Genomic DNA, 22307 nt, shown 5'->3' on the forward strand with positions numbered 1-22307 from the left:
TCTTAAGTATTAACTAATTTTACCTGTACACACACACACACACACACACACACACATAGGATTTGGCGTGGCAGGAGTAGACAAACATACACGTACGCACATAGACATACAAACCTTCGTATTTATTATGAAAAGTAGGATTAACTATGCTTAAAGTTTAAGCCAACAATAATATAACCCTAGATCAAATTACCACTGGACCCTTCTTTGAATGTATACCGCTTTTTAGGGTTCCGTAGCCAAATGGCAAAACGGAACCCTTATAGTTTCGCCATGTCTGTCTGTCTGTCCGTCCGTCCGTGCTTTGCTCAGGGGCTATCAATTCTAGAAAGCTGTAATTTTACAATATAAGTATCCAAAAAAATAGAATAAAAAAATAAAAAATAATTTTTTTTGTGTGCCTCCCATGGACGTAAAGTGGGGGTGATTTCTTTTCCCATCTAACCTTATAGTGTGGGGTATCGTTGTATAATAGATCTTTTAAAACCATTAGGGGTTTGCTATATAAGACGATTTTTCGATCCAGTGATTTGTTTGCAAAATATTGAACTTTAAAGTGCAAATTTTTATTAAAAACGAGCGTCGTCCCTTAAAATCTAAACCGGTGGGTGAAAAAATAAGTATTATCAAACTTACAAGGAAAACTATAACGGTTAAGTTTTCTTGAGAATTATTATATAAAATATATAATTAATATAAAATATACCTAAACTTGGAAATATTCCGTACAAAATACGAAATCCTTAGAAAAATATTACTTATTTTTTCGTAATGGCTACGGAACCCTATTTCGGGCGTGTCCGGCATGCTCTTGGCCGGTTTTTAATAGATATTTAGAGTCCTTTAGAAGAAAAATATTAATAAGTACCTATGTTGCTATATTTATCCGTCTTCCATTCGTTCGTCCAACTGTCTGCCCCAACTTAAAGGGATTTTATCCTTTGAACCATACTAGCGATTTGAAATATTCATGGAGCATTTGATAAATAAGTAAACTATGTCCATCATAGTAAAAAAAAATACACCTCTTTCATGAGGGTTTTGTATCAAGGCATTAAAAATAAATTGGTAAAATCATTCAAAAAATATTTTGGATAACTAACTTCTATTGGCAGAAAACTGTCTGATCTGATCAGTTGATGTCTGAGGATGCATTAAGGAACATATATATGGAAAGTTTACAAACAGGGGTAGCAAATTCAATAAGGAACTAAAACAAGCCATAATGACACGAGATGTTTAGCCACCCGAACAGAGCGAGGGTGGCTATAGTTTGAGTGTCATTATGGTTGTTTAGTCTCGCGTTAAACACTACCCATGAGTTTACAGTGACCGTACTCGATAGCGACTGCGTAAATGAGTGGTACTTTTAATGCGAGGGAAAAAAAATACGTTTTGTTCAAAATTACAATAAGTATTACTTTTTATAAATGCAGGTGGTAGGACCTTGTGCAAGGTTCGCCCGGATTGCTACCACCGTCTGGCTCGCTAATCCTGCCGTGAAGCAGCAGTGCTTGTACTTTTATGTTTCGGCGTGGAGAGTAAGACAGCCGGTGAAATTAATGGCACTTGAGGAATCCCATCTTAGTCCTCTAGGTTGGCAATGCATCCGTAATACCCCTGGTGTTGCAGATGTTTATGGGTGGTGGTGATCTCTTACCATCAGGAGACCACTTGCTCGTTTGCCATCCAGTGGAATAAAAAAAATGTGCGCTCAATACGACTTATGGACGTCTGTGTAAAAATCAAATATCAATAAATTTAATACGCGGTGTATTCTTTTGTTTTTTTTTATAGTGACGCTTTAAATGCTTGCATTATTTAGCCGTTTCAATTATTTAACGTTACAATTTCAAAACTGAAAAATATTTTATAACTAATAATTGGACTACGCAGACTAAAATTAATTCATCCTTAATATAATTGAAAAGATTCATATTCGTTATCATTAATGCGTTTCACGAAATTAAATTGTGTTTTTTAAACATTTTTGCAATTGTCTAGGTATAGAAAAGAATCCTCCATTTGCAAACACCGTATTGGCTGTTTAGGGGTTCCAAAGTAAATTAAACAAAAATACTTTAATCCCTAGAGATTAATGAGGAGCTTTAGTTCCGATATGCAGAGACTAAAGTATCATTTTAAGAGCATGAGACGTGAAAAAGTATTTTTATGCTAAATTTTGTAATAAAACATCTTTTATATCTTCTAAAAAATCCTATCGCCCAATTATCTTGACTGAACCGAGAAAAGTTCACAAGAAATTACTCTCCACCGCGTTATATTATTCAAACTGCCATCGACGTCGCTCCACTGCGGACTTAACTTGGGTCTAAATCTCCCTAGTGCCTTAATCGCTGCATATATATTGGCTTTAATTGCAAAAACATCGCCAGCAATTAGGATTATTTCAAGTCTTTTCAATATTAATGTCTCACGTTTCACCTTTTCCTGTGATAGCAGTAATTAGGACAAAAAGATAATTTGGCAATCCGCTGTAACCTTTTCACAATAGATTATCATTATCACGTGCTGCCTGCATATTGAAGTCGTAGTGTAATTCATTAAGGTAGGTTCCTAACTTGGACACGGATAAAATCGGGCTACGAAACGTGATTTTGTTGTTTATATTTTTAATACTGGTTCTACGTATTTAGATTAGAGCCTTACGTGTGGTAATTTTGTTGGACTAACAAAAGTAAAATACGCGTTCAATATTTTCTGATTCCTAATTTAACTGACGGAGTTAACGTACCTAACCAGATATAATAAATATGTATGTATATTTTGTCGGGTAAGTTCGTATTTATCTGGCTTTCTCAACCAGCTTACAAAATTTTACTGAAGGTATTTCAGAAATCAAGATAAATACTCATACTCATACTCTTTATTGGTAATATCATTATTACATGTCATTTTAATACGAACTTATCCGATGAAATACGATGGCAAAACATTATTTCACTTCTCATGCTCTAAAGTAGGTCAAATAAGCCTTACGAGGTGGGAGTAAAGTGATTACTTTAGTCCCTAGGGAGTAAAAGTAACTATTTTTTTTATTTACTTCTAGTGACTAAGATAAACTCAAACAGCCAGTACTTGCTCAGTTTTTGGCATAAAATAAGATTGTGCGTGGACCATTTTCATGACGAAAATGTTGCGTCCTTAGTACTACATAAATACGAAAAACTAAATTCCGAAAGTCGGAATCATGAATTTCAAAATACCGATTTTTATAATTCCGAATTTTTTAAAACTCCTAATGTTACTATTCGGATTCTTCATAAATCCGATTTTTAAAAATCCGTAAATTAAAAATATTATCTAAGGTTAGTCAAATCTTGCAAACTAAATTCGACCAACTTCCAGTAGTCGGATTGACTTAAAATTTGGCATACCTATGTAAATCATAATTATAAACGTAATCATGTATAATTTAGTAGTGACATCCTGGTAGTCCAGCCAGAATCGTTTCCGCAGGACGGAACTCTTCAACGGTTAAGAGCACCGACTTGAAATTTGGTATGCAAATGTAGTATGGGTGACAATGCAAGTACAGTCAACAACAAGTACAGTCAGCAAAAAAAGCTTGTATTAAAAATGTAATTAGGTTAGGTTATTGGTGGTTAGGTTATGTCGCCATATGTTTTAGCCTTACCTCGAAGATTTAATTTTTAACCGATGAAAAAAACGGAAAAGGTGTTCAAGTCAACGCATATAAATTTTATTTTTATTTTTGACCACGCATAACTTTTTACAGAGTAGTCCGATTTTGATAATTCTTTTTTATTGGAAAGGGTATACTGCCAAGATAGTCCCATATAAATTTGGGAAAAAAATCAACCCTAATGGTAGGAAAACAGGGGATGATTGATTGTTCACTCACTGATTGTAATGTACGACCACGCATAACTTCTTACAGAGTAGTCCGATTTAGATAATTCTTTTTTTATTGGATGTATTTCACACCACGGTGCCGGAGTCAGGTTTTCGTAGTTGGCAATAGAGAGCGCTGCTACCCAATCTCACATCAAGTTCCTTAGCCGCCTTTTACGACACCCACGGAAAGAGATGGGTGAGTCCTATTCTAAAACCGGGCACGGCACGGACTTATATACGTAAGTAATAAATAAATATTTAAACAAATAAATATGACGTGCCTGTCCCAAAGTCAAAGCTTTTTTTATGGGTACCAGGCAACGGATAAACGCTTAAATATATAGATAGATAGATAAATACTTAAGTAAATACATATTAAACACCCAAGACTCGAGAACAAACATTCGTATTTTTCATACAAATATCTGCCCCGGCCGGGAATCGAACCCGGGACCTCAAGCTTCGTAGTCAGGTTCTCTAACCACTGCAATGGACTGTCCGGTCGTCACCTTATTGCTACTTAGTGGACAAACAGATTTTAACATTGTTATAATTCTACTTGTAATTTAACCTGCTTTCCATAAGCATCTACTACAGAATGTTTATAAAAAATAAGTATATTCAGTAGGTGACAAGTGTAAAAGTAAGAACTTATTCAATGTTTCAAAAATAAGTACCACAGACTCTTTTTTCCGATGCAATTAGGCTGTAGTAACATATTTTTGAGAGGTTCGAATAGATAGTTATTTTTGCACTTGACTGTACCTATTAAGTTTTTAAGTTAGGTATTTACTTTATAGTTAAGTTTCAGTTCATGGTTATTTTTTCTTTATGTGTATTTTTAGTTTCGATTTGAAAAGTATATTACGTAGTACCAAGCCACATTTTTGACTTTATTCAGCTAAATACGTTCGGAAGTAATTATTGTTCAGCTTAGCAGCCATTATTTGCCTCAGACAGGTACGTGGGCGTCCGAAGTATACCAAAAGTCAGCGAAATCGGCTAAACTTCCAATAGACCTGTTTCTGTAAATATTTCCGTGCAGGTTACTAAAGATGAGCTGACTGGTCTTGCTCCGCTAATTAGGTAGGTAAGGTTTGAATATCAATCTCAAGACTAGATTATCATAATATTGGGTACTCTGTATTATCTACTGCATATTACTTTATTTTGTATGTACAGTCAGCAAAAAAAAGAAAGCCGTTGCCTAGTCGTTTGACCTACGCCTCTCCAGAGGGTCGTGGGTTAAACCCGGCTCGCAAGAATTCATGTGCGGAATTAGGTACATAAGTTTACATTTGCGGTAAACTGCATGCGACAGTGCGTGTGAAGTTCTCCGCACTGTAGGAAGCCCAAGCCTCTTGTTCTGATGTGCGCAGTACTGAGATGATGATGATGTCAGCAAAAAAAAGAAGCTGCACACTTTCGTACTTTGTCGTTTTAAAGCCACGTACTAGACAAACGCCATGCAAGATTGCCAATGCGAATGCGACAGAGTAAAAAAGTGATCGCTACTTTTGATGCTGACTGTACTAGGTGTTATTAAAAAAAACAGAGAAGTGGGTTAAGTAATTGCTCAGAACCGAGAGCAGAATCGATTACTTACACTGTTTTAAATCAGGTTGTGTTTGTGTTTTTATATCCCTTTTTTATTGTGCCAATTTTTTTAACTTGACAGAAAAAGTGACAGATCACAGTGAAAGTCAAAGTAAAAGTATCTCTATTTGTCAACATAGGAGGTTACAAATATACACATGGTGTTACAACATAATTGTTGAAGTTCAAATATTTGGAATACAGTGAGTATAGTAGACAGACTCAGCAAGAATATTTTCGTTGGGCATGTTGGAGAGGGGGAGAATCGTGAGTTGGTGAAAACCATCTTTGCCATAAGTACCTACTTATTATCGCTAACGTCACGTTAACTAATTAAGCAACACGGCGGGAATTATGTTGTTATGACGTCACACTATTATATTTATAAAATGGAGTTATCTAAACGAGCAGTTTAATTAATTAATTAAATAACACTTTAATTGTAAAATTATTTTATTTGTAATTATCTATTTGTAATTAATTATTTTGAAAAATGTATTTCTGCTGAGTTCCTTGCGGTGCATTTTTCTTGGCAATGATGGTCTTCCCGAAAGCGTTGGTAGTTAAAAAAAAACGTGTAAAATAGCCCTCAGCGGCCTACTTGCAGAATAAACTATTTGAATTTGGCTAACATTATTAAATGATATTGACCCGGATGACTCACGTTTTAAATCGAGTTTAGCTCGACATGTTTTGGACTAATCTGAAGCCCGTAACTCTCATCCGGTTTGAAGGACCATGTTACGGAGGATCTCAGGAGTACCTAATTAATAAAACTTTGAAAAAGTAACAGAGTACGATCTTTACTTAAATTATAAAGGTGTTTAATTCTAAAACATATTAACCACCTGAGCTTGCCCGTTGTTGCTATGAAAGTTTTTGCAGGAGCTGCTTAGGTCTTCAAAATGAGTGAGTCTCACGGTAGTTTCATGTTCAAAATTGTGCTATCATTATAGTATAGATAATTTAGTAAGGTTTTTCTAAGACATGGCTCAAACCGGTCACTACGTTTAATTTTTCTCTTGTCTTCTACATTTTTTTATCAAATAATATTTGACCATGGAACCGTGACTATAATAAACTGACTTAATAAATATTGTCCTAAAATTACCCCAAATTTTACCAAGTCGAGCGTCAAATCCTACTTCCCTGTAAAAAAATTCTTTATTCCTCGACGGTTAAAGACAGCCCCAAGCCATGGGTCAAGTCCATGCAAACTTTTGTTTCTATTGTATGGACAAACGATACCATCAAAGGTAAAAAAATGGAAATTTAAGGTCCACAAAGGTACGTTTAACGCAGAAAGTAATACTTAGTACGATACACCCTCCGGGAAGCGAATATGGATATTAGGAGGTTGTACTAACACGTTTATAAATATACAAATAAAGGTTATTTTATTTTAACCTACTTTATACTTATGTATTATTACAAATGCAAAAATTTGTGAGTGTGTATATGGACTCCATAATATACTCGGCGGCACAAAATTTGGCCCACCCTTCAAACAAATTACCGATTCTGCATACATTTGAGGGCCAGATTTTTTGCCGCTCAGTATAGCCCTGCATTTTTTATGTAATTTTTATTTTATTTAAGTATTTTTAATTTACGTAGTTATGCTATTGTTGTCATAGTTAAGATAATTTTAGTTGTATATTTTGTTTTGAGAAAAATGCCTTGTTGCCAAGTTTCTTCTTAGCAATGATGGTCTTTCCGACTTACAGATCAAACGTTTTGATTTTGGTTTATAGGAGTAAATTCACGCTGAAATGACCGGCTGGATTTGGATGAATTTTTGTATGTAGCTGGACGTCTGGCATAGCACATAGGCGTAATAGAAAATGTAATTTTCAGCGGATTTTCAATGCGGGCTATCGCGTATGAATTCGCTACTAGAGGCGCTTGTGTAGCGTGAGGTCTCCGAAATGTCTCATAGTTTTTAGGTGTGAGCTACGCGGGTTTATTTATAATTAGAATAATTTTGTGAATATTTTGTAATATCTGAAATTAATTATGGCAAATATGCGTTCCAGGACAATGAATGTCTGTGTTTTGAGACAGTTTTGTCTTTCGGAAACCTTTGTCCTCCCTTTTTTCCGAACAAAACGGGGACTATGCAACACTGTGGCATGCTCGATATTTTTATGGTACGGTTTTAAGGTGTATTAAATATGATTTTAATCTAAACTTTGTTTTCACACCCGTAAAAACAGACTTTGAAAGCCATACTTAAAAACCTCACGCCTGCGCCATCTAGTGAGACAAAAAACGATAGCCCTCATTCGACTACCACATCTATAATGGTTCGGACTAGAGGAGCTAAAGGTAAAGACTCGTTCATCAATAAGAACAATATAAGAGAAAAACTATACGCGTACAGTAACAAAAAGTTGAGCCAGCAGAAAGCTTGTATCAAAACATTTTTACTAAGAACTTATTTTTTAATAACTAATTTTTTATATAAGTTTCGTAAGACAACTGTGGAAGACAACTTTTATAGTGGAATCCATATTAATATTATAAATGCGAAAGTGTGTGTGTTTGTATGTTTGTGTGTATGTTTGTCCGTCTTTCACGTCGAAACGGAGCGACGGATCGACGTGATTTTTGGCATAGAGATAGTTTATAGGCCAGAGAGTGACATAGGCTACTTTGTATCCCGGTAAAATGCACAGTTCCTGAGGGAACAGCGATAACCGAATACCACGCGGGCGAAGCCGCGGACAAAGGCCAGTTGAATATAATTAGTGCCCACTTGGAAATACTCGTGTAAACTTTTGTGCTCTATTAAGTAGATACTCGTAAATTTTATTTGAAACTAGCTGTTGCCCGCGACTCCCACCGTGAAGAATTCAATCGTTATCCCACGGGACATATGCAATTTTCCAGGATAAAAAATTCTATGCCCTTCCGCGTGCCTGTGACTCAAACTATCTGTATAGGTACCGAATTTCGTCTTAATCGGTTCAGCGGTTTAGACGTGATAAATATTTAATTGTTTAATAAGGTAACAAACAAACAGACTTACAATCTTTCGCATATTGGTGGGATTTCCACAGATGAAATTAAGATAATGAACCACGTAAGCATCGTGCCAGTTCAAAGTATCGGCAGCAAAAGAGTGGATTACAAAATGTTAGACCGTGGTAAGTTAACTGTACTATAGTTAAAACGACTGTCCAGAAAAAACCGCAGAAAAAAAGGTGGAATCCAAGCGAGACTCTGCTAACACTGGATATTCAGAGATATCTACCGATTTGTACAAAATCCTCGGTGCGTGAGTCCGACTCACGCTCAGGAGCAGATTAATATAGGTAAGGGCTTTTTGGGCTGCAGTGCCCCGCGGAAATAATGGGCCCCTGACCCCCATTGTAGACCTATTATATTATCGCAATTAGTTGATTAATTAAGTATGTAAACTCCAACCAAGTAGCATTAGCCCAGCGCCAACAAACTTACCGTCCGCCCCTGCTTGCCCTTGATTTCCCTAAAACGATGTGACCATGGAAAAACACGCGAACGAAGTTGAGAATATGTCTCTATCGAGTATGACAGTACAGTTATTTGTTTCATGCTTCAATATCGTATTCAAAACAATAACAAGAGAACATTGGATCTGAAATACTATTGGAAGCCATAACCTCAACACAAATAACGCATTTAGCTCGGCAACAGCAGAATGTGTGCTCTATCCAGTACGTATAAAACTCAACGTCCTACAGGAACAAGTTTAGGATTTGAACGTCGAAGCGTTCCATATGATATGACATTATTGTTTCGAGGGAGTCACAAGGGTTGTTAAGTAAAATAAACTTGATTCAACGTCATAAATATTATTATACTTAATAAAAAAACGGATAACCTATAAATAGTTCCATGTAAGTACAAATAGTATTGGTTTGTTATTTTCATGTTTTTGTAAAGACGTATGTATGCAAAGTCTAAAAGATTTTGTACTCATTTTTTAGGATTTTGGACCTCAAAAGGGAAACACTGAACCCTATAGAATCACTCTGTAGTCTGTCTGTCTGTCTGTCCGTCTGTCAAAAACCTTTCTCACCGGAACGCGTGAGTAAAAGGTTTAGGTGTAATATAAAATATTATAGCCAGTCAGATACAGTTATTAAAGTCTATTGTCACGTTAAATTTTTATGGGAAGAGCAATATTTTAAACAATTATCTTTTGACAACCCTTGGATACATAAAAGGCACATCCCCCGAACACTACATCCAAAGGCATAACCCACTTTGTTTACTATCTGCACATGTATCTCGATACAATTGAAATCGAGTCGAGTGATACTCAACATAGGGTTATGGTGGATCCCTGTCGCAGGCAGCCTCTGCTGACCGGAAATATAGGATCATAAGCATGATTGGCTTCTTTTACAGTGTCTCAAATTATTTAAGTGACATTGGTAGAGTACAAGTAGAGTATCTGTCAAATCTTATAGTTTATTTGGCACTTCGCTTCCACCTTCTCTTCCCTTATGGACGCTGCTCGCTATCATGTGTTCTTTAAAGACTGTTAATAAACCTATCCTTCATCTTGAACATGAAACTACCAGTGCACACATACGCAGTATGAGAAAACAGGACGACAAGGGTCTGCTATGGCCGAGCACTCAATGGACTCGGATTCGACGCACTATATTAAATTTGATAGGGTATCTGTACTTGCGAGAGAAAAAAAAATCATTCCGGGGAAAGTGCGTGAAGCCATCGAGATTGGTCGTCATCCGAATTTTAACCGGGATAGTGGTTGGACGGTAGGTACCGAGTTGTAAAACGGTGTTAAATACGCGTGCTGCGTCATGGGTGTGTGTGAACGTACCTTTACAGAGCGATTTTGTTTGTTTTGTGTGCTGCCCTACATTTGACAGTTGTAATGAAAATGTTGATAAAAACGCGGGTAGTTGTGTGCCGGTGTCAGTTTCGTCGGGTAGTCGCGCGAGCAGAGCGGCGGCGCGCAGTGCGCGTGTTGCAGCAGCCGCCGAGTCGCGTTGCTCCGAAGACTAAGGGCTACGGATTAGTCCGAAACATGTCAGGCTAAACTCGATTTAAGACGTGAGTTATCCATCTCTAGTATTTAAGCAATAAGTATTCATTGTGTACTATATGCTGAGACATTATATACAGCTGTGAATATAAACGTATCGAGTTTAATTTCAATCCAATCAAGAAATCCTGTTGGCAATAACTACCTACTGCACTGATACAGACTCTAACATTAACAAGATTTTTTAATATTATTATTAAGTGCGGCAAATGCTGACTCCGTAGGGTTCTACCAAGTGTTACACACAAGCTTGTCGAAAGTTATAAAAAGCTCTAGCTACATGATTTAACTCTACTCTAATAACATCCGAAGTGAAAATAAATCTCTATCATTTCTGAGGAAAACGACGTGAAAATAATTGGGTAATGCGTCACGTACGAATTAGGCGAGCAAACACTCCATATTTGTCGAGGCCGGCGGTTAATAGAAACGAGATCGTCAGGTGTGCTGACTCACGATCGGTCAGAAGACTGCACAGAGACTAAGTCGTACTCGTACGTACAAATGATAATGCTGCAACTGCGAAGCCCGTTGTTGATATATTCCGCTGTCCCCAGCTTAGGGTATTATACCCTAAATTTAGGGTATTTATACAAGTTAGGGTAACAAATTAGGTTTTAGGATATTTTAGGGTAAAAAGTTTTCGAATGAAATGTACGATTTCATGAAAAAATACTGCAGATGACATAGAAGCAGAATGTTTCGAAACGGTGTAGTAGTTAAGCTACTAGTTTATTAATAAATTTCATTTATTTGCTTAGATTTTATAAAAAAAATTAAAGTACCTAATTAGGGTAATTTCGCGTAGCATTAGGGTAAAAAATATATCTGAGGTGGCAACACTGCTCACTGACGAGCCGCCGTAGATAGATCCCTTAGTACAGTGTTTTTCAACCTGTAGGTCGCGACCCCCTAGCCTCTTTAGGGAGCCCCTACTAGATGGGAACACTAGGACTTCAGTAAAAAAAGTTTTTTTTTCTAGCATCTAATAGGGGCTCCGCGACCCCCCAAAAGAGGCTTCGCGACTCCCCATGGGGTCGCGTCCCACAGGTTAAAAAACACTCGGTTAGAGAACCTGACTACGAAGCTTGAGGTTCCGGGTTCGATTCCCGGCTGGGGCTGATTTTTGTATGAATAATACGAATCTTTGTTCTCGGTTCTTGGATGTTCAATATGTATTTAAGTATGTATTATCTATATAAGTATGTTTATCGTTGCCTTGTATCCATAAATTTGACGATAATGATATACAATGAATGAAATAATAATAATAATAATATCTTCTCACAAATTGCACCAATTGACCCAGCCCCAAACTAAGCAAAATTTGTTCTATGGGTGCTAAACAACGGGTAGACATACATACATAGCTAATTTGTGGTCCGCGGGCCTGTACAGCCTGTTTAGCCAGTCTTGCCTTATAGCTTTTGCACACTACGTTTTTAAAAGGCGGCATAGAAGCGCGTTTTTAACCCCCGACGCAAAAAGAGGCGTGTTATAAGTTTGACCGCTATGTGTCGTTATTTGTCCGTGTGTCGTGTCGTGTGTCTGTCTGTGGCACCGTAGCTCTTAAACGGGTAAACCGATTTTTTATTTGAAAGCAGGTTTTCTAGCAATGCTTCTTAGACATTTTTTATCAAAATCGGATATTGAAATTTTGCTTTCCATAGAGCGGCCGTACAACTCACGTGCGTATCGTGTTTGCTTTCGCGTTACATATTTTTTCATAATCCCACTAATAACAAATGTGAAAGTTTGTAAGTCTGTTTGTTTGTTACCTCTTCACGTCTAAACCGCTGAACCGATTTAGATGACAATCGGTATACCTACAGATAGTTTGAGTGCCGAGGAAGGATATGGATAATTTTTATCCCGGAAAATTGCTAGTTTCCCCGGAAATGGGAATTGCGATAAACGAATTCTACGCGGACGGAGTCGTAGACAACAGCTAGTTGATAAATAAATATTTAAGTAGGGTAAACCATACCGTAATTGGCCACGAAAATCAAAAATTTACAAAGAAAAGTGGTGATAAATCATAACAAATATTGCGCTAATTATAATAATCTAGTCGCTTTTATCATTAAATTATTTGTATTATTGTTGTTTCATATAAAACATAAAAGTGGGCAATTACTGCAACGTGACCAATTACTGTATAAACCATACACTAATTGGCCAGTGCCTAATTGATATTTTAGGCGAGGGTAGCACTTGCTTTTTCCACAAAGAACGTCTACCAACCTTTGTCTCTGTGGCGTATTTACTCCTATACTCTTTGTCACCTACACGATTTTGTCGCTCCGTTTCGTCTATGAAATTAATAACGTTTAAGGGTATTCGCCAATGTCGGGGTGCGGAGAAAACGTTGGGTCCGAGGAATGGATACCTACATTAGGAATAAGATCCGAGTAACAATCGATCGAGTTGCGGGGTTTGCGTTCGTGAACGACTAAACGTTTGGTATTCTTAACTAGCTACCCGCCTTGGCTTCGTACAGATGCAACTTGAAAAAATAAAAGATGACAAAAATAAATAAGTTTTTTAACCCTTAATATTCAGCCCCCATTTATTGGAGCTTACTACCACTGAATCAAAAGCAGCTATCGAATACATACCTGACAAAGGATATTTTTAAAGCTAGTAGTATTTTCAATAATTACAATGGATAATTGTAATTTATAACGAATACAAGTACTTATTATGATGTCATTTACGTTATAAATAGTCCTGTACTTAACAAATTTGCCTACATAAAATAAAATAAAACTTACATAAAATAAATTACATAAAGAGTACTCCTTAGGCAAGGTCTCTCCCGAAGATGCTGGCAGCGTTTCCTCTTTGAATAGCTAGGCTAGGCTAATTCTTTGTCCGAGGAAGCTCCCAGCTCTTCGGTCATCTGTGACGTCTACTATGTTATCGAAATTTCTTTAAAAAGTTTTAAAGCGCTAGGACCCCACGGACCAAGGGTCTCGACACCGAATGGGACAAAGTCATAATAAGGTTGAATTCCAAGTCAGTGCATGTGGTGGCTAAAAGTTCAAAATCAAAATCTTTTGATCACAATCAAAAGCAGGGAGAATGTGTATCAACACTACACGACTTTATTCCACCTTCTGTCACAGGTAGACCAGAAGTAGGTAAGCAGGGCGTAGAACTCGTATTATGTTGTCAGGGGGCCTACCACGCTCTCTTAATACGATTCAGTTTAGGCTCTAAACTGAACTGCATCGCTATTTCGTACCACGGCGTTACTTTTGCGATTCAGTTCAAGCACGATTCAGCGACAGCGATGCAGACATTTTCATTCACTCACTTCAAGCGGCTTTCGTACCATGACGCTTAACTTGAGTGGGAATTGAATCGCTTCAATGTCAAATTTAGCGATTCAGTATAAGTTACTCATTCTGTCAATTCTTTTGGAATTGTAAGTGTTTTACTTGGAATATTTTTAAATTTCAAGAACTTTTAAACTTTTATTCAAGTTTTATAACTTTTCATAGGTACTCACGACATTGTGCTTCTTAACTCCTCGTTGATAAAACTAATTTTTCAGTGAGAAAAGAGACTCGTGGATTAGTGACAGCGTAACATTTTATTTGTAATCAACACAACGGTTGCTAAGAACACGGAATGACATAGAGTTATGGTTTTCCAAAGGAAATAAAGAGGTTTTAGTATGCAAAATTTGGTTTGCATATAGCGGCATCCCTTTCGCGACTTAGCGTTTCAGTTTCGGACCAGAGACAATATCGGTCTTTCATTTACTTATAAACCATTGAGACTCAGCTCTGAGAAATAAACGTCGTGGTACCAATTTCGACGATTCAGTTTAGGTGCCTAAATTGAACTGCTCAGCGTTTGGATCGTTTATGAAATGATCATGGTAGGCCCCCAGCATCCCTAAAATTCGCTCAAAGCGTTTTCGCTCGTCCTTTATTATCCGGACAGCTGAGGAGTGGAATTCCCTGCCTGCGTGTGTGTTCTTTGATTTATTTATTTTAGGGATAATAAACAATTGTACACAACATATTACAATGTAAGTTACAATAAAGTGTTCCTCTATGTACAATCAACGAAATTATCCACAGAGTACTATGAAACTATAATCGGTTGTCAAGCATCGGACTGATATACATTTAAACTCAGATCAATTAAGTAGATATCGATATTACATACCTGAACTTAATTATATATTATATCGTTTAGATTCTAATAGATACTGATTAACTTTATGCATTGCTTTGATGTTAATGCTTTTATGAGACAATCTTTGAATTTATATTTTATTTATACAAAAAATTATAAAGGTTAAGCTTTAGAATAAAGCTTAATTATCTATAAGGGTATTAAATGTTTACGAGGTATCTAGAATTACTTTTCTATATCTAGAGGTGGACAGGTGGAATATGTCTACATGGGTATAATGTTGGTTGGTTGGTTATATATATATAGATAATAACCAGCCGGTAGGCGCGCGTCTCCCTCCTCACAGAGCGCATAGGAACTACATAACTTATTTCATTAATAAGTTGCGAACAGTCGTATTTATTATGGCATATTCCATGAAGAAACATCGCTTGTAGAAATTTGATCGCTAACAATCTAGCCGTCTGCAAATCTAAGAGTGAATGGGCATTTATGAGGCAAGCGTGTTCCATCTTAGCCCACATCTTCACTTACCATCAGGCGTGTTTGAGATTTAACGCAAATCTATTTCTGCAAAAATCTAATATTGTTTACCTTAAAAAATATACATAGATGATTTTTACAAAACCTAAAATTTTACCAAACATTTAACTCTATGGCACGCGAAAAAAAAATCCGGGCACGTCACCAATAATCGAATTCATAATTAAATAATTGTACTTAATTAATAGTTTGATACTCATTCGTGCAACCACGATGTCAACAATCTATGATGGCACGTCATAGCCAGGTTACTCCAGGTTATTACGGTTTTCACAAAAATTGGCACATTCACCCATAAAGGTTCGCCACCCATGACTTAGGATGATTTTTCCTGGCATGGCCAGATAACCTTTACTTACCGAACACCCTGTACACTAGTTTGAAACCCTACACAGTGGATGACCACGCAAAACCGATTTCGATACTTCTTTTATAATGATGCCTCATAATTAACTGAATGACAAAATATTAAGCAATAGGCAATTATCTAATAACTAATTTAAATCGCTATCGCTGTCATTAATATAGTAATTAATGAAAAACGAATACCTGAATAAATAATTGCAAATGAATGAATTTTGCTTAAAAAGCTGGCCTCGCTGCTGTTAACTCACAGTATGCCTTTTATAGTGACAGCGCGTGGTCTCATTGAGTTGCTATCAAGAGACAGAATGCATTGCAAGCAGTGTGGTACTGAAGCCGAAGGTTCTCGATCTGCGGTCTCCGTCACGGATCGGATGGCTATGTTAATGGCGGCGTATACAGAGTCGTTAGAAAATTTAGAAGAGGAGATCACTGTTCCGACGATCCCGTCGTCGTATCTTGCGAGCCCCGGGGCACCACCTGCGACCCCCGGGCCAGCCCCTGAAACCCCCAAGTCATCTTCTAGAATAATATCACCAGCATCTTCGACTCGCTCGTCAGTTCGCAGCAGAACCAACGAGAACGTCAGGTCACAGTTCGTCGGAGGAGTACCAGAGAAAAGAGTAAAGTTCCGGAAAGGTTGCTGTGTTATTGTATAGAAAATATCTATATTTAATAATAATTTGGTACATACAATACATACTTAACGCGAACAAAGCGGTATATTATTTTTTCTGTACTTACATGTACAATTTTGCAAATCAAATTCTAAACCACAATAGGCAAAGGGCCTGGGATACAATAGCCTCCGTCACCACCTTACAGACATCGATAGAACCTTCAACAGGCAGGGACCGGTCCAGACTGTTAGCTGTGTCCAAGCCAGAATCTGGTTACTGGCTCCATGCTTACCCCTCGCCCAACACTGGAACTTTTAACGACCCAGACACTCTACGCATAGCTGTTGGTCTCCGGCTGGGAGTTGGGATCTGCGCAAATCACAATTGTGTTTCTTGTGGGACTCCAGTGGACCATCTCGGCCACCATGGCCTCTCCTGCTCCTCGGGCGCTGGCCGCCTGTCCCGCCACGCCGCTCTCAACGACATTCTCAGAAGGGCGCTCGTTAGTGCCAACGTTCCCGCTGCTCTGGAGCCCCAGATTGTACGGAGCGATGGCAAGCGCCCTGACGGAATGTCGTTGATACCCTGGAAGACTGGCCGTGTGCTGGTGTGGGACGCTACCTGTACAGATACCCTGGCGGCGTCCTACCTACCAGCAACTACCAAATGTGCGGGGGCGGCGGCAGACGCCCGGGAACGCCTCAAGGTCACAAAATATAGCTGTCTCGGCGCCCAATATCATTTCTTTGCTTTCGGCGTCGAGACTCTAGGTCCTTGGGGTAAGGGTGCGCTGGAGCTACACAGGGAGCTCAGCAATAGGTTAAGGGAGGCAACAGGCAACCCTCGCGCCGGCAGCTTTCTCGCGCAAAGAATCTCAATTGCAGTTCAACGCGGGAATGCTGCCTGCGTGATGGGACGATATAGGTACTCCTAGGATTTAGGTTTGGAATAGGTAAATTATTGAAAATGTTTTTGTTTTTTAAATTAATAAAATTATAAATAACACGTGTAAATAAGTTTATATTTCATCAACCGCCCACCCCTGGCTTTGCACTGGTATCTGTAGTTACTAATGACAAAGATTAAATTCGCCCTTCAAAAATCTTGTCTCAATCAATCACTCTCTTTTTGTGTGGAGATTTTTAATTATTTTTTTAAACTCTTATGTACCGATTTCATAGAAACCTTCTCCTGAAAATAATTACAAAGACAATCAAAAAATAATTAGTAAAAATTTCATTTTTAATACAAGCTTTTTTTTGCCGACTGTACTTTTTGTTGACTATACAGACCTACTTGTATTGTCACCCAAAGTACATTTTAATACCAAATTTCAAGTCGATGCCATTTACCATTGAAGAGTTCCGTCCTGTGGAGACGATCCTGGCCAGACTATTAGGATGTCACTACTAGATTATTGTATTGAATTTCAAATCAATCAAACTACTGGAAGAATTGTACTTGCGAGTTTTAATTACAAACAAACAGACAGACAGACAACGGGACAGGTGAAACTAAAGAATAGCTTGTAAAAAACAAAAACCTGACTGCCTTAAAAAGAAAAAATAGTCTTGCAGTCTAGAATCTGTTAAGTAATTTAGAAACAGTGTGCCCATATACAATCGTGACTAACCTTAAAATTATCTGTTATCGGTAGGTAAATAATGACCAAATTTTATTGTTTCCAAATTGAGAGCTATAGTTTTGAACATGAAAATACCGTGAGACTCACTCATATTAAATATATTGACCCGGGTAACTCACGTCTTAAATCGAGTTTAGTCCGACATGTTTCCGGCTAATCCGTAGCCCTTCCTCTTCGGAGCAACGCGACTCGGCGGCTGCCTAAAAGTTTTTTCACTTCTCATACTCGTTAAGTTGCTATTTATGCTGGATCTAGGTGACATAAAATTACTTTTTATGCTCTAGTGCATAAAGTAAAATCTTCGTCTAAGACAAGTCTAAGACCAAGGTAATCAGGTGTCAACAGCCACAAACAAAAAAGTTTAGATACATTCTTTTAATAATTTTTATTTTACGTAAAACTAAAAATCAATCAAAATAAATCAACTAAACTACAAATGTATAATTATATAGCAATCCATGGAAAATAAAAGGTACCTAGCAAGTGAACAATTGTTTCCACTGTTGCTATTTCATTTCCTCGCAATCTAAGTGAAAAGCAGAGTGTAAAACTTGAGCATTAAACCCATTTTCCCCTTGTCTATTCACCCTCGCCGTAGCGGCTCGGGTAGCTATATGAACGCCTGGGGTAAAATGGCTCGTTTTATGCTCTTGTTGTACAATCTACTATTTATTTATCGAAGCCCAACAATTATTTGCTGTCATTGTGTATTACAGGTGCTTGATATTACACGTAGATTTACTTAAATTTTGGAATGTGTGGAAGACTAGTGTCTACTTGTTGACAGGTTTGATTTTAATCGTTAACTTTTTGTACTCTAATGACAAATTAATTATCTGCACCGAATCTTACCTTGTTTAGAGCTCAATAATATTTGATATTATTAGCTACTTGAAATTGGACACATAAATGCTTCGAGACCAATCAATAGGCTTTTTTTGAGATAAAAACCATGATCACGAAGATGATCAAATGATCAGCAAATCTAAGAGAAAAATGATAGAATACTGTATTAAAATTTGTTTTTTAGGATTCCGTACCCAAAGGGTGCCAACGGGACCCTATTACTGAGACTCCGCTGTCTGTCTGTCTGTCTGTCGGTCTGTCCGTCCGTCTGTCACAGGGCTCTATCTCGCCGTAAAAGTTAGACACTTGAAATTTTCACAGTTTATGTATTACTGTGGCCGATATAACAACAAATACTAAAAATAAAATAAAGCAAGGACTATATATGCTACTATGTAGTATGTATAGTCCTTGAATAAAGTTACAAATTAAAGGGGTCGTCATACAAGAAACGTGTTTTTTTTCAGCGTTTTTATCCGTTGCTAAGGCGACCGAGTCGCCTAGCAACGGCTATCTTAAAACTCTTCAAACTATCGGGGGAAAAAATCACGGTTGATACCTAAAGGTGCATAATAGTTAAGTACCAAAAACGGGACTTTAAAACATTATAAAGGCCTACTTGTGGAAAGTAAATTGAATTGATACAAAAAGTGTAAGATCAAAGTAATTTATTATCTATCTACATTTAAAATTTCGAGCTTTGATACAAACAAAGTGATTTTCCATGCAGATCAATGAAATGTTATAATTTATTGTTACTTAATTATAACCAAACATTTTTCAAAGTAGCATTACATAATATCGGCCTCCTTTTTACTAAACATAGTATAAAGAAAAAAGAATCTAAATAATTACAGCGTTATAAGAGTATAATTTCAGGATTTAGAATAGAATACAAAAGAAAGTAGGTCAGGTAAATTACAACGATTTGATTAAATTTCATTTCCATTTGTAATTAAATTAATAATTATAAATATTTCAATTAAGTAAGGCCGTCTTACAGGAAAAAATAAATCTAGATTTAGTAGTTAATCCAGGCTTAAGCTTGACAGTTCCATACAATTTGACACTACTAAACTGAGCTTAACGCTAACTCGAGATTTATGTGTTTACTGCAAGTGAGCCTAAGTTAGTTTAAACTAAGTGTAAAGTGAAGAAAATAATAATAATTCTTAAGATTATTAAATACAACAAAATATGACAAGTATAACAAAGTTAATCGATGTACTAGTTGCTGTACAGTCAATATCATAAATGTGATCACTTTTGTACCTTGTCACTTTAACGTCATGTTCGAAAAGCCAAACGAAATTGTGTAACGACTGAATAGCGACAAGGTACAAAAATGATCACTTATTTATGACGTTGACTGTACAATAATACAATAACAATGCAATACAATACAATTGACTCTCTGTTGAACACCGTCAATAATTAAGCAGTAGGTACAGATAATAGGTACAGTCAAGGAAACTGAATCACGTACCGTACTACACGTGTGGTGCAATTCACAATAGATTGGAGCAATAACAAAAGCTGCTGCATTTTGCTTACAAATGATAATTATTCGCTGCGTGCATTTGATGCACATTTGATCTTAATTTGTACCACATTTACAACTTAGGTACATTGTTTGTGTAGTACTAGAGTTTAACCGCGGCTTCGCACGCGTAAACTATTCGTTGTGGTACAATTAAAATTCCGGGATTTTATAAAATTCCCCTCGGAAATCCCATTTATATCGTGATCTTTATTGAGGTTGTGTTAAGAACAACTGAACAAAATTTCAGGACTAAACCCAGCAGTCGAAATGTTAAGATTTTATCCGTGGGAATATCGGGACAAAAAATAGCCTGTGTGTTATTTCAGATATGCAGTTACCTACCTACATACCAAATTTCATGACTCTAAACCCAGCGGATGTTATTTCGAGATTTTATCCCTATCCCGCGGGAATATCGGGATTAAAAGTAGCATATGTGTTATTCTAGACATTCAGCGTACCAAATTTCATCCAAATCCGTCCAGCCGTTTTAGCGTGAAGGAGTAACAAACACACACTCACACACACACACACACACACTTTCGCATTTATAATATAAGTATAGGAAGTAGGATAAGTTTATTCACAGTAGTAAAAACTTTTTTTTTACAATATTATTTACAACAATAAGTAAAGCTAAGTTCGCGTACTAGTTCTTGTATGTTAACTTGACGATACAGTATATATGCGTGAAAACGAAACGAAAAATACAATATACAAAAACTTTATTGTCAGACTATGGGTATAAATAAATACAAGGTGGTACAGCAAAAAAAGAAATAAAAAAAATATAATAATAATAAAAACAATAACAATAAAAAAAAAACAAAAAAAATGTTGCTAAAATTGCTAAAAGTGGCTCCGAAAGGGTAACGTTTGGTGTACTCTGCCCACCCCATTTGGCGTACAGGCGTGTGTTGTGTGGTACAGTAAAACACCAAAAGATATTAGGTAGGTAGGTATCCTAATTCAGTGGTGTGGTGCAGGCGCGGTCGCGGCCTGAAATTTTGGAGGGAACTAATAATAAAACATCGCGGATAGAGCCAAAAAATAGCGTTTTTATTTTGTAAATTTTTAATAGTTTTTTCAATTTGCCGTTTACGATTTTGGGGGGTCGGTCATGTCCCCTGTGAGACGGCTTCGGAATCGGTATCAGCGGAATCGTCGGAATCTTCCGTGTCGTCGGAATCCAAGTCATCAGATCGCTTACCTTGTAATTTTTTCTCCGTGTATCTGTTTTCTGTATCGCTTATTATTTCTGGTGTACAATAAAGAGTCTTTGTATTATATTGTATTGTATCATCCGAAAAACCATGAACACGGAAATACTCAAAATTAATTTGGACTGAAAGCTCCCTGCCTATCAACCACGGTTGGGAATACGAAGCGTCGGCAGGACTCTTAATAGGTGGACTGACTTTATCTTGTTCGTGGTCACTGGTTGTTGGCTCTGTAGGTATTCCTTTTCCATCCAAGCATTCGGCGTCGCGCCGCGCAGAGTGCGCGCCATAGAAGAGGCCTTTGTGGAGCAGTGGACTGCTGTAGGCTGGTGATGGTGATGATGATTCGGCGGCGCGATCTTCAGCTACGCTTCTCTCGGTTATCTGCCTCTCAGCTTCATTTCTCTCAACTGAGTATCTTTCAGCCATTTTACCTTTAATTATATATACAAATCAACACAAATTTGCAAGTACTATTTCTGGACTTCTAAATTTCACTTTAGAATCCAAAGAAACTACCTCGCGCTGTGACAAGTGGCAGGAAAATGTGGCATTGTTACAGTCAAATCTGACTTTTAAAGGATATCGTTAATAGCTATTTAATGAATTATTTATCTACAATTTCATTAGATAATTAATATTTAGGTATGACGTAAGTTAAGGAATTTAGTTTAATCATTACCAGCAAATTAGTTAAGTATTAAGAAATGAATTAAGTAAGTACGTATATTGTTTTTAAGGTCATTAATAGCTTGATATTTTTAAAGGACGGTTAGTCTAATCACTTTTTACTTAAGTATAATTTACGTAGGTAGTTTAATAATAACACTCAATTGTG

General features: G+C 37.0%; 1 protein-coding gene across 1 annotated transcript in view; it reads right to left on the reverse strand.

Annotated features, from left to right (window-relative positions):
• LOC141430341 (uncharacterized) overlaps positions 1-21898 on the reverse strand; it is a 27782-nt gene extending 5884 nt beyond the window's left edge. The window contains exons 1-3 of the mRNA XM_074091001.1: positions 21668-21898; positions 15847-16238; positions 10916-11007 (exon numbers count right to left, since the gene is read on the reverse strand). Of these exons, the coding sequence (XP_073947102.1) occupies positions 10916-11007; positions 15847-16238; positions 21668-21898 (715 nt within the window). The remainder of the gene's footprint in view (positions 1-10915; positions 11008-15846; positions 16239-21667) is intronic.
• Positions 21899-22307: the final 409 nt, after the last annotated feature.

The sequence above is a fragment of the Choristoneura fumiferana genome, chromosome 8 (genome assembly GCF_025370935.1).
Source record: "Choristoneura fumiferana chromosome 8, NRCan_CFum_1, whole genome shotgun sequence".
NCBI classification, from domain to species: Eukaryota; Metazoa; Arthropoda; class Insecta; order Lepidoptera; family Tortricidae; genus Choristoneura; species Choristoneura fumiferana.